Source organism: Lycorma delicatula, chromosome 8 (genome assembly GCF_047948215.1).
Source record: "Lycorma delicatula isolate Av1 chromosome 8, ASM4794821v1, whole genome shotgun sequence".
NCBI lineage: Eukaryota > Metazoa > Arthropoda > Insecta > Hemiptera > Fulgoridae > Lycorma > Lycorma delicatula.
In genome coordinates this window covers 70,842,096-70,861,525 of record NC_134462.1, presented here as the reverse complement: position 1 = coordinate 70,861,525, position 19,430 = coordinate 70,842,096, and the positions used below count along the sequence as shown (strand labels likewise).

The 19,430-nt window shown below is 26.5% G+C and overlaps 2 protein-coding genes across 8 annotated transcripts in view; one reads left to right on the top strand and one right to left on the bottom strand.

Moving 5' to 3' along the window:
• Nucleotides 1-19,430, top strand: part of LOC142328651 (proton-coupled amino acid transporter-like protein pathetic) — a 95,133-nt gene that overhangs the window by 15,652 nt on the left and 60,051 nt on the right. For 2 of the 6 annotated variants that reach the window (XM_075372541.1, XM_075372536.1), the window contains exon 2: nt 10,789-10,895. The exons of the other annotated variants lie outside the window; for them this stretch is intronic. The gene's annotated coding sequence lies outside the window, so the exon portion shown is untranslated. The remainder of the gene's footprint in view (nt 1-10,788; nt 10,896-19,430) is intronic. 6 annotated transcript variants of the gene reach the window in all.
• The window catches only part of LOC142328652 (proton-coupled amino acid transporter-like protein pathetic), a 42,440-nt gene that overhangs the window by 18,659 nt on the left and 4,351 nt on the right, over nt 1-19,430 (bottom strand). For both annotated transcript variants that reach the window (XM_075372544.1, XM_075372545.1), the window contains exons 2-6: nt 16,564-16,714; nt 11,053-11,174; nt 9,964-10,048; nt 5,578-5,853; nt 3,873-4,051 (exon numbers count right to left, since the gene is read on the bottom strand). In XM_075372544.1, coding sequence (XP_075228659.1) covers nt 3,873-4,051; nt 5,578-5,853; nt 9,964-10,048; nt 11,053-11,174; nt 16,564-16,714 — 813 coding nt within the window. The remainder of the gene's footprint in view (nt 1-3,872; nt 4,052-5,577; nt 5,854-9,963; nt 10,049-11,052; nt 11,175-16,563; nt 16,715-19,430) is intronic.

Below are 19,430 nucleotides of genomic sequence, written 5' to 3'. Positions count from 1 at the left end.
CAATAATAACAGAGCTTAATGTTTTATAAATTAATTTTTATTTTAAAAAACCCTGCTATAATGGAATATTGGAAAATAGAATTCAGATTATTGTGACTAACTGTACTATGATACCATAGTACGGAATAAATTTGAAAAAGTATGTTTAAAAAACTTATAACTGCTCAACAAGATTTTATTTCATGTGCTTCTTGCAAACTAACTGCTAATCATTACCGTTAATGACTTCATGAACTTTTAAAAAGTGAAGTTTTTAAAATGGTTTTAATTTCGTTACTAAATATTCTTGTAAAATTATCTATCATTATAAGACTGACCACATTTTATAATGATAAGTAAATTTGCAATTCACTTAACATTACTAAATACATAACTGCAGCACAGTCAATGATTAAAAACCAATTTACACACTCTAATTCTATGTCATTATTTCCTGTTAAATAATAAAATACAAGTAAATAAATAATAATGTTACTAAAAGTGTTGCATATATGTATCATAATTACATATATAATTATACTATGAACAAGTGATGAGGAAAACTAACAATAAATTAGCATTACAAAGTCACTCCAAAAAGAGGCAATAAAAAGCTAAAACCTTTTTACATTAAATTTCTTTACCAGCCCCTCTGATGTATATGACATTCTCAAATATTAAAGTCATGAAGCAAAAATATGAAGTTTTCTGGCTCCCATTTTAAAATTAAACAATTTTGAATTAATTAGATAAAAATAATAAACAATAAATAAATTAATAAAAATGTTTAAAAAGAAGTATTGCTTAATTAAAAAGGGGACAAAAACAGTAGTTTTCAGTAAAAAAAAAATAATACACAATAAATTAAAATTTTTATCACACAAATAGTTAGTTACAAATAAAATGTGACCAAAGATACCAGAGTACTTTACATCAATGCACAGATATACATGTTACAATTAATACTACCATCTGTTGCTTGGTCGGAGGAGTTCTAAAAATAAAAACTCCAGAATCCCTTTACACTCCTGACACTGCGTTTATTTTTTGTACATTGTGAAACAAGTCACTTCTTTGATTAATGAATTATTTTGATTATTGTAGTATTTATACTTACTATACTATTAACTCCATTTCTGGCCTACAATGTCTAATATGTGTATTAAGCAGAGAGTTTATATTCAGTTCCGTTGGTTTTTGTTTTTCGAGTTGTTCTGTTGTTTGTGTCATTAACCTTTGTTTAAATATAGAGCATAAAATGTTCCCCAGGCTCTATGTCAAAAATATCAACAAACACATTAAGATAAGTACCGGTCATTAAATCATCTCTGATAATTTTCTATCAATTATAAAAATTTAAATTACAAAATTATAATTCCTTTTTTAAATTATAACTTATGGTGTAACTATTACTAATTACTGAATCAAATTAGTTAATTATTGAATATCATTGACATGGCTAATTTAAATTTATATAATTTTCTTAAAAAAAGACAGAACAGTACAATAAAAAAGTTCAAAAACTCAATATGCATTTTAATTTCATATACTAATTCCTGCTAACAAAAAACTGATTTGTATGTAATAAGTTGTTATAATAGATCAGAAGAAAAAATATTCTTGGCTGAACTTCCACAGAAATAGATTGTGTAACAAAATCCTCCAGGTAAAATTTATTTTATAGAAATGATATTTAATTAAATGTAGCTAGTAGTTTTTAAATAACAAAATTTAAATTTTCAACTAATTTAAAAAAAAAAAATTTACCCTTATTTATCTGACAAATGAGACTTTATTTTTGTGTAAATTCTGGCAACTCTGTAGCAAAATAAATTTCTAATCTATAACAAACCATAATTGGGAAAATGTAAAAATATTCATTAAGTTTATCTTTTAATATAATTTACCATTCACCTATTCTTTAACATATGCCTCACATAACCATTATGCTTTGCTCTCACCAATTAAAATAAAAACCTCTGACTATCCAAAAATAAGCTCAATAAAGAAAACTAATGATTAAAAATATCTCTAGCCATGACTTCTACGTATAGAAACTTTCACAAAATTATAATTTATATTAACCTTTTAAGAGTTAAAATTCAAAGAAGTGTTCTTAGTCATTTTAAAGACAAGCATAATCTAATTTATAATTCAACCTAACTGATGATCATTTCTTATTATGGGGTTTCTTTAATATGCAACAAAATACATTCTAAATGACATTGTACTCAAAAAAACTGTTATATATATATATATATATATATATATATATATATATATTTATATTTATTTTGTATGCAATTCATTCAATAATCAAAGGAAATAATATTTTTCTTTTAGTTGATATGTTTTAATATTGCTGTCGGATTATGAGTGTTCATGTTCTAATCTTAGTATAAATATATTTTCATGATTTTTGATTAATCACGCAATCTTTTATATTATTTTATTATGCTGAGCACTAACCAAAATGCTTTTGTTTGCTTTTAATTGACTTAAAAGGAGGAGATTCCTAATATTTTATCTGAATTTTTTATATGTTTGTAACCTAATTCAAAATCAAGCAGGTTTCTTTCAGATAACTAAAATGATAGATTTTTTAAAATTACAGAAGTAAAAATTACATAGGCGATACGAAAGACTGTGATATATTTATTTTTTATTAATCATCACTGAATAATTACAGTTTATGATATACTGATAAATATAATTTTGATACTCAAGAGATTTTAATTTTAATACATCATTCAAAAAAATTGGGTGTAAAATTTAAGTAACAAAAAATACATGATCCAGCACTTATAGAACTTTCACTGAACTCTTTACATCATTTCTCTGCCTCTATTCAATTATTTTGTTTACAAATGTGCAAATTTCTTGAACAGTTTTTATCATGCAGGTGTTTTAGAGGCCTACTTATCTTATAAGTATAAACACTATTTTAAACAATAATTTTTTAAAAGTAAAGAATTTATATTTTATGGCATTCACCATAAAAATAAGCATAAAAAAGGCTCTTGAATAAGAAGAAAAGGAGATAAATTAAAAAAATTTCAATAAACATTTTGAACTATTTAAAGACAACTGTCACAGTGTAACTATGTAACTATTCCTTCATAGCTCAATAAGAATTTTAAGTTGACATGCACCTTTAAAATTGCCCAATAATATATAACCATGCTTCAGATATTGTATCTGTTATGAAAAAATACCACCGCTCAGTGTGTCACATGACCAGTAGTGAACGTGATAAAATTTAAACTCAGTGTATTTTGTTAAGGCTTAGTTGTGTGCCCGGCTCCTGAGAGGGGATAAGAAATGATGCACTAAAAAAAACAGCGTATTTAAAAAAAAGTTGATTATTTAATAATGTTAATATTTGTTTTACTTTTATTACTGGAATGTAATAAATGAATGCTATTTATCCAATAATTATTTTGACTAAATTCAGTAGTAACCAATGATACTATTAGATATCTACAGGAAGTGGTCTTAAAACAAAATATCTAATACATAAAAGAGTCTGTTTAAATTCTTTTCCTTCAATTCAGTGGCATAATTTTTTAAGAATATATTCATTTTTAATTTATTAAACAAAAAATTTCTCATATTAAATATTGATATTAATTTTATAAATCTATTTAATAATTTTCAAGTAATTAATGAAAAAAGAAAACACTGGAATTTAGTGGACACAACAAAAAAACATTTTAAAAAAGGTTAGTACATAAGATTTTTAATAAATTTACTAGAAGCACTACATATCTTAGAATTTTTAATGAGGTAATTTTAGAATGCATAAAATACGGCATACATCACACTTATTTAAAAAACATTACAAATTAAATATACTGTCATTACAAACATATTAACTGATACAATATACTCACAATTCACTAGTTGGCAAGTTAAAAGTGATACTATCTTGAGTGTAAGAACCATATTTAAGATATCCAAAAAAACCTGTAATTGAATATAATGTAACTAATATAATCATGCCAATATTAAGCACACCTGGACAACCAATAAAATGCTTAGGGGTTTTCATGCTATTTTCTAGAGGCATCATCTGAAAATGATAAAAAATAAAAATGTATTTCAACTTAAAATAATAATAAACTGGCATTCCCATCACGTCTTCACTCATGCTATATGGTTACTTGTGTTTCCCGTCAAGATCAATTACTTTTTATTTTATGTTTTTTTATCAAGTAACCACAGGCAGGTGCAGCCAATCACATGACACAAACAATAGCAGTGGTAATACCGCAACATACAGCATCACACACCTTAAAATAATTAAAATGAAAAAAATCAGAAAATGGTTTTTATATATTTATCCAAAGATTATTTGCCAACTCAAATCTACTGGCCATCTAGTTTAGTATATTCGAAAATGGGTAAAATTTGCAATCATTGTTCAAAATTTTTTACTTTTTTCATCCCTTTCAAGATCGAATTTAAAAAAAAATCTAAAAATCAGTTTTTAAATATTTACTTGAAAATTACACACACCAAAAATCAAGTTTATATCTATAACCACTGTTACTGTATGTGTGATGCGACTGCACCTACCTCTGATTATTTGACTAAAAAAATGAAAGTAATTAAAAAACATTTTAAAAATGAAAAATGAAGTATAGTCACCAACTAGAGGGTTTGTCACGTAACACTCACACCTGGCAAAACATATTTTTATACTTAGTTAAAACTAATGTTTTTAAGATCGCAACCAACAGTTTTGAAATCCATATTCTTGGATCACTATAAGTTTCGAGTCCTATACTGATTAAACTCCTGCTCTGAAGCAATTACAATACACTGATATATTTCATAAATTTAATGGGCTTTAATTTTTATTTATCATTATAATTATCAAAGGCATGAGTTTAATGATTACATTGGGGTCCAAGGAGCAGAGCCCTCTAGCTAGATGGAAAGGGCGAATGAAGCAAGCCATGACAAACTAAATATCCCCTGCCTGCGATGGGAAACACAAGTAACCATATAGCATGGATGAAACTATGACAGATGCTCTATTTTTTTGGGCATGCAAATATTCTTCAGATATATATATATATATATATATATATTTAAAAACCATTTTTGAAGTTTTATGAATTTCAATTTTTTATCATTTTAATGATGAACAGCACAGCAGGTCAACCAACACAGCCACTGCCATTGTTACTGTCTCGTGAAACACGATTAGCTGGCTGGCTGCACTTGCCTTCAGTTACTTGACTAAAAAACATTTTAAAAAATTGACCGTGATGGGAAAACAAGTAAAAATATTGATACTGCACAGGTGAAGTCGCGACTGGGGCTACTGTGTAAGTGTGTATGTGTATATATATATAAAAATGTTATATAATACATTATGTAAAAATGAAAGTTTATCTGCCTATTTGGGCAAATAACTATATCACTAGCTACTGGCCATCAGATTTTGAATGGAATCAGTATAATAGCTGAATCATTCTCAAATCACAAGTTATACAAATTAAAAAACTGTCAAACAAATTTTATCAATGCATGCTATTATAAAACAAGGATTTGTTTTTTACTTTCTGATATAGACTTTTAAAAACTTACCACTCCAATACCTTCCAAAGCAAAAATGGTAGTGCCAAAAAATTTAGGCAAATGACTCCAAGATGAGAAAAATGGTCTGCTGTTTATGTTTGGTAAATTATCAAAAATATAATAATACGAAACACCAACTCCTCCAATAAATAATGAATTAGATATGACTGAAAATGGAGTTATATATTTTAAATTCCTTAATAAATTAATAATAACCAAACAGGGTAAAAGAGCAAGCATATATATTCTCACATCTAAATCGTGACCTCCAAAGTGATCAACAACCTAAAAACAAAAATACAGACATTACATTTATAAAATTAAAATTATATAAAAATGTACTTTGCAAACAGTATAAGTTAAAATTACTTGATATAATATACATTAAAAAAATTCTTTATAATATTTAGTAACATTAATACAACAGATGAAGATTCAACATCATATACTTTAACTCTTTCAAAACTGGTTCATTATAGTGTGGGAATCTTTACAACTGTGAGTATAAAGAATTAAAATCGAAATAATTCATTCAAAATACAGCATTAAGCTTCAAAGTGTAAATTCCACAGCACACATCTTTATTTTAATTTTATATCCTCTATAACTACTTCAGCTAATACAGTATCATAACTAAAATAAAATTAAAAAGAAAAATCTTGTACAATGCAAAATCCCTTTCGTATTGTAAGAGTTCATGGGGATTGTATAATCCCAGATACGGACATTATGTGCGTTAACATATCCACTGAGATGAAATGTGACTCATCATTAAACATTATATGATCATCCCAACCCCGTAGAGGAAGACACCCGCCTAGTGACGTTCCGGTCACCACATCACCCACCCATTCCTAGCCCTGTTGGGCTTTAACAGAAGACATAATATAATCAAGAAAATCATCATCTTCATGCTGCAACATTTTGTTGGCCAAGTTGGCAAGCGCAGTGCAATTATTAGGCTTCAAAGCATGTAACAGTGTAAAAGGTATGGATACATATGCAAGCGTTTTTTTAAAACATTTCACGTTAACATCAGTGCCATTTATAGTTTGTAGCCAGCCTTCCTAACAGATTTTTTAGGGCTAAATAGGAAAATTTCCCTGACACATTCAACATTTTCTTCAGAGACTCTTGGTCATTCTGTACCTTCTCTTTACACAAACATCCAGGCATTTCAAACTGATAGTGCCACCAACAAATGTTTTTGTCATTGAAGTTTCACAATTAAACTTTCTATGAGAGCGTTGTTGAACTGTAACTACAGATTCACACTTAGCAAACTGTAAAACACGAAGGGTTTCTGTTCAGGAATATTCACCTTTGCTAGCGATGGTGTGAAGCGGATAAATAGGAAATCAATCTATGGCCATATGGACAACTAAAATTGTCCTTTTTGCTCTTTGATTCTAGCCTTCAATTAATTTTGTATGTACACCTCATCCAAATGATATTATTACAGATTAAAGCTCCAATATTATTTTTTGTACATCCAGTATAACTACATACTGTATACCAATAAAAACAAGAATATTTATACCAATAGAAATAAGTTTTCAGTCATGTATAAAAATCTAATAATTCTTTTTAGTTTTAAATTTATAAATTTTGGATATAGGCAAAAATGGTCAGTATTCTATATCAAGCAAAATGTTCAGTCCCCAACACTAGATGCTAATTTTTATTTACTTCTCAAGACCAACAGCTAAAGGTTGTTATTAATCAAATTCAAAAATTTACAAATAAAGAATTGTAATAGCATCATAAAAACCACAACTTAAATGGAAAAAAATCATAATATCCAATTTTACTTAAATAATTATCAGATTAGAAACAAAAAGTAAAGTAAATTAAATTTACTTTATTGAATAAAAATATTTTAATTTGAATTGAATTTAATTTACTTTTTGTTTCTAATCTGATAATTATTTAAGTAAAGTTGATTTACTTTTTTTTAATATGATTTACTTAAAAATATTTTATTTGGATCATATTTAAAACATTAGTAATATTCATTCATTCCATTTAGGCAATATAATATAAATTTAATTTCTATTCTTGTAATAAGTTATACCCATGAGTAAATTTTTTGATGAATTTTTACAAGAACATAACAAAGAATCTTACTTATCCTAGTAATTATTTAGTACCAACAAAATGAAACTTCCATGGTAGAGTGATATCATTTTGCCCTTTCATCTGGAAGGTTCTGTGTTTAACTCTTAATTAAGCTTGCTATTATTTTCATGCTAAAAAATTCATCTCACATTGACTGTAGTCTGTCATTGCTTAAAAATAAATACATCAAACATCCACTATATAATTTCTGTAAAATACACGTTATTTCCACTACCACTAGAAAATGAAGCTTCACCAAAAATCTACATTTTCAAGTGCTATCCTGTTTTTTCTTTTACAGTTAGACAGTAAAAAATGTCCAGAATTACAAATAAAATTCACCATGAGTTTGCAATTATTTTAAATAAAAAATATTAAAACAGAAAGTATCAAGCCATTACATAAATATTAATAAGAAACCATAAAAAGAGTAATGAAACTGAAAATAGAGAATCAGTTTTTCTTTCCTAGACTAACTCATATTAATTGATATATATATATATACTATAAATATATGAATATACTAAATAAAAATTGAGAATTCGTAATTTTACTTATTTCAAAAGAGAAGATTACATAACAGTATAATTTTTGTTAAACATTTTCTTTGTTGAACTATTTTAAAACATTGTTAATAATGAATAATAAAAAATAAATCAGAAATAGAAAGTGCAAATTTTTTATATATCAAATCTTAATCTAAGATGTTTTTCGATAAATTAACACATGAAAATTGAAAATCTCATGTATAATAAAAACTCTTTTAATCATAACTTAATATAAAATTTTCTATACCAGTTGCTTTATCAGTAAAAACAAGTCAAGTATAAAAACAATCCATTGTTTCCAATATTAATTTGACAGTTCATAAATAAATTAAGAATTATTTTTTTATTTATTCTAATAATTAGTTCTCTGATGATGATGTAATATATGGTCAATGTTAAATAAATGTTTTTTAAGTAAACTACTCTTTGAATACTAGATCGTGGATACCATTGTTCTTTAGTGGCTGGGTTTCAACTAACCACACATCTCAGGAGTGGTCGAACTGAGACTGTACAAGACTACACTTCATTTACACTCATATATATCATTCTCATTCATTCTCTGAAGTAATACCTGAAAAGTAATTCCCAGAGGCTAAAAAGTAAAAAGAAACAAACAAAAAAGAAAAGAAAAGTGAACTACTCACATTTTACAATATAATAGTAGCATAGCAATAAAGCAGATATTTCTGTATTTGGAAAGGAAATAAAACGTATAAGAGATAACTCAATTTCAAAGGTTCAAAAATGGATTTTAATTATGTAGTTATACCAATAAATAAATTTATAATAGAAATTTAATAAAATTTTTAAAATAAGAAACATTTTTTATTTCAAAAGGGTAAGGATTCTTTGATATAAATTATAAAAAAATTTGTTATTGGCCCAAAAATTTTGGATTTTAGGAACACTTCTAGTGTTCATCAGAATTACAATTAAAAATTATAAGTACTTCCTATAATATGAAGTAGAACAAGCAATACCTTTTTATTGTAAAGAAGCATTTCCCTAACTTAAACTACTTCTCTTTTATATCAATTAATTAAAAATAACAAATTCTCATGTTTTAGAATGTTATATAAACATTATATAGAAAAATAAATGAAGAAACTCATAAAATTTTTAAAACGCCAGCTTTGTACTTTCTAGCATTAAAAATTTTAATAATCTTAAATGTTGTAATATAAACAATAAATGAATATTAGTTCCTAAAATGAAATTTTTAATTTTTATAAAAAAAGATGCCGTGATGAACTATAATCATTAGAGAAAAAATAAAGTAAATAAAATTCAACAGTTAATTACACTAATTTCCCCCTAACTGAAATTCTACTCTACAACAATATATGTGTAAATCTCATCACGTTTTATCACTGCCTTAAAAATTTACTTTCCTCCATTATTACTCATTAAGTACTATAATTACTTCCAAATTGTATAATTACAAACTGCAATAAAAAAAATAATTTACCACAACATTTTGGAACAGTTTACAGGACAGTCTTATTTATAATATTTGTCTTACTATTATACAGAAACAAAAATTTACAGAAAAAATTAAATTTTTGTAATAAATTTTACATATAGTACAGTAAATTAAAACCATAGCACAACCAAATCACATGTCAGCTATGTAATATAATATTAATTTTAAACAGAACTTAATGAACTTATTTTTTATTACATTTGTTTAAAAAACCATGCACATACAAAACAATAAATAACATACTTGTTTAATACTTTTTGCAACAAAAACAACATAGGCACAACAACAACCAAGTAATTCCATTAAAAGAGCAACAATTATCAAAATCCTGAAACAAAAAAATTACATTTGTATAATTACAAAATAAAATCTAGATTTAACACTATGAGCATTATAAATTTTAGAGAAGGAAAGGTATACTTTATTAAGTAAAATAATTATTGGCTTGGTTATTAAAGCCATTAATACTTTATTGTGAATGTAGAAAGATGCAAACAGCATGAAAAGTTTCAAGATATATCTGGAAACATCATGTGCACCCCCAATTATGAATTAATTAATACTGGATATATCAGTCAACAGTGACTCATCTTGTATTAAAGATTACAATTAAATCACAGCATCAGTACATGAATTATTAATTATTTATTGGAAAAAAATATACAGTAAATATTAGTTGGTAACCAGTTGTTTATTGTAATATTATGACTCTTATTTCTATTTTCAGTTTTTGTGTTTTAAAGTGTGTAATTATAAAATAAATTAAAACATCGAAAAATCATAGTCAATTATTGATATATTATTATTATTAGACAGTAGTATAGATAATGGAACTGCTATTTTATTCAGGTGATGAAATATTCATTATTCATTTTAATGTTATTAAAAAAAAGAAATTGTTAATAAATAACTTCACAAAATAAATAAAATTATAATACAGATCAACATTTTTATACACTATTTTAGCTGTTGGTTAAAAATTAAAAAAAAAAAAAAATACATTATATAAGTTTCTGTACAACGTTTAAAATATCATAAATTCATATAAGTAGACATTATTCTTGACAGGCAAAGTGGAAAATGAGGTCATAAAAGAATTTATAACAAGTTCCTATTTTCACAATACAGCACCTCACGGTGCACTTCTTAGCAACAACTTTCAAGACTAAATATTAGTAAGTATAATTAAGTATTTTAAAGTATTTTAAAGTAAAATATAATTAAGTATTTGGTACAGTCCAACAATTTTTTTATAACACTTTATAATACTTACTATTTAAAGAAACAACACAATTTAAGAATAGTAAAGAAAACAAAATTCTCATCAATTACCCAGCAATTTTAGAATATTTTCTTAATCTTGGAGGTCCTTCAAGAAATGCCAATTCAACTATCTTTCTGAATCCAATTGATTCTAATTGTCTTTTTTGACAAAGTATATGAGCACATTTTACCTGAAACAATAAATTAATCCACTGAAAAAGGAAAACAAATGTTTTCTTTCTTTATGTGAATATGAATTTAAGAAGTTCGCTTGTCAACTATACTTACAAATCACAATTTGGCAGTGAGAAATATGATTGCTTTCACTTTATGTCAACCAAAAAAATATAATCTTACTAAAATTCAATTTTATTTGTATTCTTAACATACTAACCCTATAAAACTATTTGCTAATTACTACTTTTGTAATTATTATTTAATCATCTTTACTTCCTTGTACTAAGTAAAGGAAGTATTGTGATTGCAAAAAATGTTGGTTTCCAGTTTTCAATGGAAATATCCATTTTGACCATCCCTGAATTCATTTTGAGTAGTTTTGATGATGTGTCTGTTCATATCTCACATAACTCAAAAACGATTAGCCGTAGGATGTTGAAATTTTAGATTTAGGACTGTTGTAACATCTAGTTGTGCACCTCCTTTTTTGATTGCAATTGACTGAAAAGTGTCCAAGAAATCAAAAATTTTGAATTTTGGACTTTTTCTTAAGTGCAGTAAAAAGCTCTCATTGAGAGCTTTTCAAACCACTTATTATTTATCACTTATATCATAAGTGGTAGTTATTTTCATTCGTTCCAGAGTTACAGCCAAATAAAGTTTTAATTAATGAAATATTTGGATCAAGGGGAAGGCACATTGGTTTGAATCAGACTTCATCTCTTTTTTTATTTAATTTAATCTATTGATTTATTAATAATTATTAACCTCTGATTTAAAAAAAAAAATTAACAAAAATAATAATTCAATAACAACAAAAATAAAAAAATATGAAAAAATAACAGAAGTTATTAATGAAATAAAATTTCATGTGCTTCTCATTTAAAAAAAGTAAAATAGGAAGTCATGTAGTGTCCACATCACTTTTTTCAGAAAAGAATCTAAAAATAACTGTAAATATAGTAGCAACAACAATGGTCTTGGAGAAAAACCCTGATAAGAAGGCAGTCTAGTGGGTTGACTGTTTCCTTCCTCTTCCCTTCTTCCTTTGGCAAGTGCTATGGAGGGCAAGACAGCCATGCTATGCTGTCAATGGTTTTATCAACTGTGGCATGCTAGGAAAATTCTGGTAATGAGTAAAGTGGTCACTTCTATATTGGAATGACAGTCCTGGATCAACTCAGCATAATAAGAAATATCTTTTGCTGCAAGTCAATGCAATCTATGACAGTGAATGGGTTAATTACAATCCTGTTTAACACTTTACTTGTTATTTTAGCTGATGTAATTTTTTTTTCATTTATCACTTACACTGATGATTCCAGTTTAAGTTCAAATTATTACAACTGCAGGTTGATTTTTATTTTTTTTAAATTCTTACACTACTAATTGTTCATTCATTTTCATTTTCATTTTATTATTTTGGAAGAGAGAAATTAAAATTAATCTTACCAGTTTTATGTATAGAAATAATAATACACCAATTAAAAATTTCCATGTTTTTTTTTTTTGTATTTTATGTGACAACTACTCATCTTTAACCACTAATATACATTTTCAAGTCATTAAAATTTTATTTGCCTAATGGGTTTTTCATATCAAACACAATTCTGATATATTATGCTTATGCATGAAAATCACATTAATACAAACAATTAAAGGCATGTAGTTTGTTTTATTCTATAATTAAACTTATATATTTTACTTTATATCAAAACATGCTCATGCCTTAATGCTAAATATTAAATGCCATTAAAAAAAATATGTATATACATATATATTACCTATGGATAAATCAGGATATTGCAACAACAAACTAAAAGACTTGCAACATTAAAATTAGGATCACAAGTCTGTTAACCAAATTTCTAATTCAATATTTTTTGAATATTTAATATTACTTTTAAAAATAATATTTGAAATTTGATATATATATATTAGTTTATTTATTTCCGTTTGTTAGATTTAAAATACATGTTTATTAATATTTTTGAATGATCTGTATGTAATGTAATTATTGAATTTTATATTAAAATCAAGTTTTAAACATCAAAGTCTATAAAAATATATAAAACGAATGCATTAGTCATCTTTTCATACTGCACCAAAATATTTATAAAAGATTCTAATGTGTTGATTTTAATAAATAAACAAAACCATTCCGAGAAACAGTAAATAATTAATTTAATCATTAAATAATCAATGGGTGATAATTCATATTTTTGCATGATATCTTAATCTTGAGCTGAATATTTATTTGTTGTGCTGTTTACATAAACCAGTATACAGTAAATAATAAATCATATGAACTTCTTCATTAAATATATTGCTGTCATGCCTTGCAAGTCTAACTGACTAAACTGTGACCAAATTTTCTGTAATTTTTTCTTCAAAATACCACAATGAGCAAAACCATGTACAACAAAATTCTAGTATTAGAAAAATATGTTACAGGCTAGCAAAAAAATAATAAACTAGAAACAAAACTTGTTTCTAGTTTCAAAAAATACCTTTAACTGATAATATAAACAGGAGTAAAAAATTTTTAGAAATTAAGAAAATTAATATAAAAATGTGAAGAGTACCCCAATAATGCAAAAGTAAAACCAGTATGTTTTTTCAGGATTTTAAAATTTAATGATTTAAACTTAAAACCTAAAATTTCACGATTAAAAACTGTGTAAACTATTAAAAAATATAGATTATGTGCATTATTTGTAAATCAGGATTGAAGATATTTTATATGCAGATGAGTTAATATATTTAAAAAGTCTTAAATAAAATAGCATTCATTTTGCAAAATCATAAAAAAAAAATCTTATTTGTGCAATAAAATTATTAACATATTGTTGCTAAAAAAAGTTACATGTTAAACGTACAAGCCCTTTATTCCATTTCAGCTCCATGTGTTGAGTTGATCTATGTTGGAAAATGTGTGGTAGTAATACAATAATTTTTTTTCAAGTTACATGTTGAAAGTGTATAGTAGATAACATAGTAGTAGTAGTGAATGGTACACATTAATCATTATATATATTTATTAAATATGTTTTCTAGTGTTTCCAAATAATAAAAAAAGAACCAATTAACTTTTTAAACATAATAATAATTTAAGTTACCGCAATTATTTTAATAACTTAATTAAAACCAATATTTAATTTGCTTGATCACAACTATCAGATTTATCATAAATGATGGCAATGCATTAGCTGATATAGAACTCTGTAACTGAAGATGAATCCATGGGTTTGGAAAGCTTTACATATAAACTGTTACGTTTATATTAACTGTTTTTGTGTGTTGATAGGTGATTTTTTATTAATTTTTCATATATATGTTATTATTATTTCACCTAAATACTTTTGAATTTACAACAATACTCTTTTTAATTTAAGAAGGTTAAAACCGTTATTCAAATATGAGCAAGCTTTTACTCAAAATTAAGTTTATTCAAAGACTACTCATGAGAGTAGTGTTTTTGTGGTTTTGGTTGTTAACAGTTGTGAATGGGATGCATGATTTGAAGATGTTATGAGTATGTTAGTTGTAGTAGATTTTTTATAAACATTAAATATGTTTCTATTCAAAAAACACAATATAAATAAATGAATATAACATTTCAGCATTCAAAACCATGTTACACAGACTCTACACAATATTCTACTTTTACAAAAAGATTATGATTGTTTTATATAATAAAATATTTACCTAAACAAACACCAGTAAACAAACACTTACACAAACTTCGGAAAAAGATGAATAACAAAAAAGTCATAACATTTACATTAATTCACACTAAACAAAACTGCTTTAAAAAATAATACAAAATATGAAGGTTAATTTATACAGGTGGCATAAATTCTGCCCAAAGTTTTGTCTATTTCGACGCGCATATTAGGTTCACTAATTACCAATGGATTATTTAGTAAATTGTTTTCGCACACATTTACATGCACTTATGCACTGAACAGTTACATGCATAAGGTTGTGTACAGACACATATGTTGTGGTCCATTCCCAGTTCTTGTCAACAGAGTTTGACTGAAGAGTATTCTTTTCTCTAGCAGTAAATGAATAATGACAGTGCAAAAATCTTACCGTGATTTGATGAGCCACATTCCATGACTGTTTAGACTCACGACAGTCTTTTCTGGAACAAACCCAACACTTTTTACCTCGAATGTATAATTTCATTTTGTACCCATTAGGACAAAAGCGTATATTGTGTAGAACACCTTTGGTTTGCAAGAACTGAATAGCTGTTTTGTTATTGTGAATGTGGCCGATCAATTGCGGTAAATTCATTTTATAAAATAAAAATTGCATTTTTATATTGTAAATAAATTAATTACAGTGTGGTGGTGGTGGTATTACTAACATGCCGTGTGGCTATGATGTCATTCTATCCCATACTGATGTGTGTTTACACTATTCCCAAACAATGCAAATGCTATCACTTAACAGAAAAGATCCAAATAAAAATTTACTTATTTAGTTTACCTGGAAGTGTAAATACATGACTGCTAACAGTAATAAGTACTATGTACAACAGAAAGCAAATTTACTCATTGATGTAATCACAAAAAAAAAATATTTTTAAATCCAATTTTGCAAGCCATCTCATTGGAACAAGTATGGTTGCACAAATAACAACAAAAAATCTTATTTATATATACATGCTAACAAAAGAAACCTGGACACACTTGACCAGTTCAAAATACACAAACATCCCAGATGAACATGATTTGAACCATTAACACATAATTAACAAACATCCTTTCTCTCTGAAAGAAATTTTCTTTAAGTGAAACCTACCTCACACTGGTAAAGTTTTTATCACATTTAAAGTAAATTTTAGTACATTTTAAAAATATTTTAATTAGTTTTAAATACGATCACATATTTAATGTAATTAAATACGTCATGAATATTAAAATCAGTCAGATATCAGCTGAACATATAAAATAAAAATCCAGGATGTTTCTCCCACTTAAATGGCTTAATCTTAATAATTTTGAAATAAGCAATGATTCACTGCACTTTTGCTTAATCTTAGTAAACAACAAATGGAAATTTCAAGAACTTTTGCTTTAATTAACTGGCCACGTAAAGATAAATAACACTTAATGGTAAGGAACAAAGAAATTTCTAACCACATCACATCAGTCATAAAAAAATCTATAAAACGTTTCATAAAACGAATAATTTAAGTTTCAATAAAAATGATATCACTGATAACTGAAAATAAATTTCATACTTGCACAAACACCATTAATAAAAGAGATCCTTTAAATAGATAAAGATTTGTTAAAATTTATCAACAAAAATTAACTATTAAAAATAAAATAATAATAGTAATAATAATGTTAGAGTCACCTAATATAAGGTTTAACATTTGCTTACAAACATATGGACACAATAAGTACATATGTATCCAATAAAAAATGTTCCAAATAAACCAAACAGTAGACCTGCATTTTTAAAGGCCATAGGCATTGCCAATATACCGGTACCAAGACTGGCCTTAAGCAGGTGCATCAAAGTCTCCAGATCACTGAAAACAAAACATTTGAATTATTAAACTAATAATAATAATTACTGAATAATTAAGTATAATTCAAAATTAATACTGTACTCTTTAACAGCTAATAAATAAATATTTACATATTCATTATTCCATGGATAAAAAGGAATTACCTGCCCTGGAAATACCAAGAGAAACCTGTGCTTACAGAAATGTCCCAAAATATAAAAAAGAGAGTGGTTTCTGCTTAAAAATAATAAAAAAAATAATAAAGCCAATATATGAAGATTACAAATAACTAAAATCAATACAAAACATTTTTAATAAACAGAAATTAAAAGATGTTATAAAAAGATGAAGAAAATTGATATTCTTTCACTGATTATTATTATTATTAATAAAAGTTATCAATACATTAACATTGGTTTTAAGAATTTAAATGTTTTAATTTACTTTTAAGTACTTTATCATTACTGCAACACACTTTGTTAATATTTTGGTGATTTATGTTCGTTTTAATTATTTATTAAATTTACTTTTTACTATTTTCAGTTAATTTTTTTAATTTCATTGTACATTTTTTAAAATTCTAGTTAGTTTTTTTTCATACATTTTCTACAGTTCCATAAACAGTTTTCTTTTTTTTTGACACTGGTCACTGTAGTACCACACAGAAAGTTAACTTCTGGCTAGCGTTTTAACTATCCAATACAACTGCATTCTTATACAATGCTGCTTTCTCTTTTCTTCTGACCACTTTAGGTTAGAGCATTCTTTCTTCAACTTTCGGATCCCTTTGAATTCTAAGATTTATTTCCTAAGCACCCTTCTGTCTTTTAAATACAACACATTTATGTTTGCTACTCTTAGGTCCTCCTTAACTTGCTTGAACCACTTAACGTTCCTCATTTTGTTACCATTACGCTTGCCAAAAAGTCTCTTCGTAAGCCTGTTTGAATTTAATCTTGTCAGAAGTCTGTAAAATGCCAGTCTTCACTTATGAATTGTTTGTGCGATTCTATCTAATTCCTGGTACCTCATTCTTCCTTAATTTCTAACTGTCATTAGTTTTTCGGGGCCCCATGATTTTCCTCAGTATTCATCTTTCAACAAGTTCCAGTTTATCTATTCCCCTTCGTTCAGGACTACATATTTTGTTGCATATAAAACTCCTGGTTGGATTACCGTTGTGTAGTGCCTGATCTTGTCCCTTCCTTGAGATCCATTTCTTATTGTACACATCCTTCGTTAGGCCATAGGATTTTAGAATCTTATTGATCCTGATGATGTTTGCTTCCTTTTCCATTTGATTGGATAACTTCAGCCAAGTAATTAAATTTGCTTGTCTTCTTAATTCTTCCGAGCTCTGGTCACTAACAATTTTGGTAAGTTCTTAATATTTGTCATACACTCTGTTTTTCTACAGAAATTTGTAAGCCTGCTATTTGGCTATTCCATGTAAAACATTTATTTGTTGTTCAGCTGTTTCTATATCTTCTGCCAAGAGGGCAAGATCATCTGCAAAGGCCAGACAATCAATGTTCAGATTCTTCCTCGCATATCCCAATTTGACTTGCTCCAGGCCTTTATCTTGGCAAGCTTTCCTCCATTCTGTTATGAGCTTTCCAAAGACTAAAAAGAAGAGGAGACAGTCCGTTTCCCTGCCTGACTCCTGTCTTTATCCCAAAAGCATGAGATATTTCCCCTTCAAATTTAATCTTGTACTTATAACTGTGAGAGTGCTTGATTAGGTTTAATAGTTTTGGATCTGTCCTCTGTCCCAAGTTCTTTAAGAATGTTAAACTATGTTTTCCTGTCAACTGAATCATAGGCCTTTTTAAAATCTACAAGGTGATCACTATTATCTCGTTCACAAAGATGTATTTTCTAATGACTGTTTTTAGGCTAAAAAACTGTTCTGTACTAGATTTCCCTTTCCTGAATCCACCTTGATACTTTTCAATTTTTGGATCAAATTGTTCTTCTAATTTGTCAATAATACTTTAAGAGAGAACAATTTTTCTTTATATGTACTTATTTAAAATAAACTTTTATACCTATAAATTTAAGCAATTATTTTCATGTAATTTATACCAGTTTTATCTGTATAATTTGCTTAATTAATTTTTTATTTTCATTAGGGCATTAATTTATTTATACTTTACCATCTTTTATTTATCTAGTGTTTTTAGTGCTTTCATGATTTATTATTTTTTTTATTATAATATAATAAGACCCTTTCTTGTATTCATAGCACTGTGCTGTTACATGAAGTAGGTCTCTTATGTTATCTGATTTGATAAAGATGACTATGATATATATATTTTTTTTTTACGGAATACATGATTATTTTATTTAATTACTAATTGCTCCAAATTATTAGGCCAGAATAATCATAAGATTAAACAAAACAGTACCGGAGAAGCCTCAAAAAGAGCAAGAAATTTATCTTTAAACAGCCTTTTCTTAAATTTTTATATTTCTTGGTTTCAGCAACATATTACATAATTCATCACCATTAACAAGCTTAATAAAATCAGTGAATCTTATTGGCCACATGTTTATCTCATATGATTTTCAGCAATTTTGGAAAAAGTTTGCTTAGGAAATTACCAGAAAAACAAACAATAAATAACTTGAATATTTTAATTTATGTAAACAACTGTCTAACTGTTATTCCAAATAATCCATTCTTTGTTCCTGGTCAACAAAGATTGTATAAATAATATTCCCGTGATATCTGATT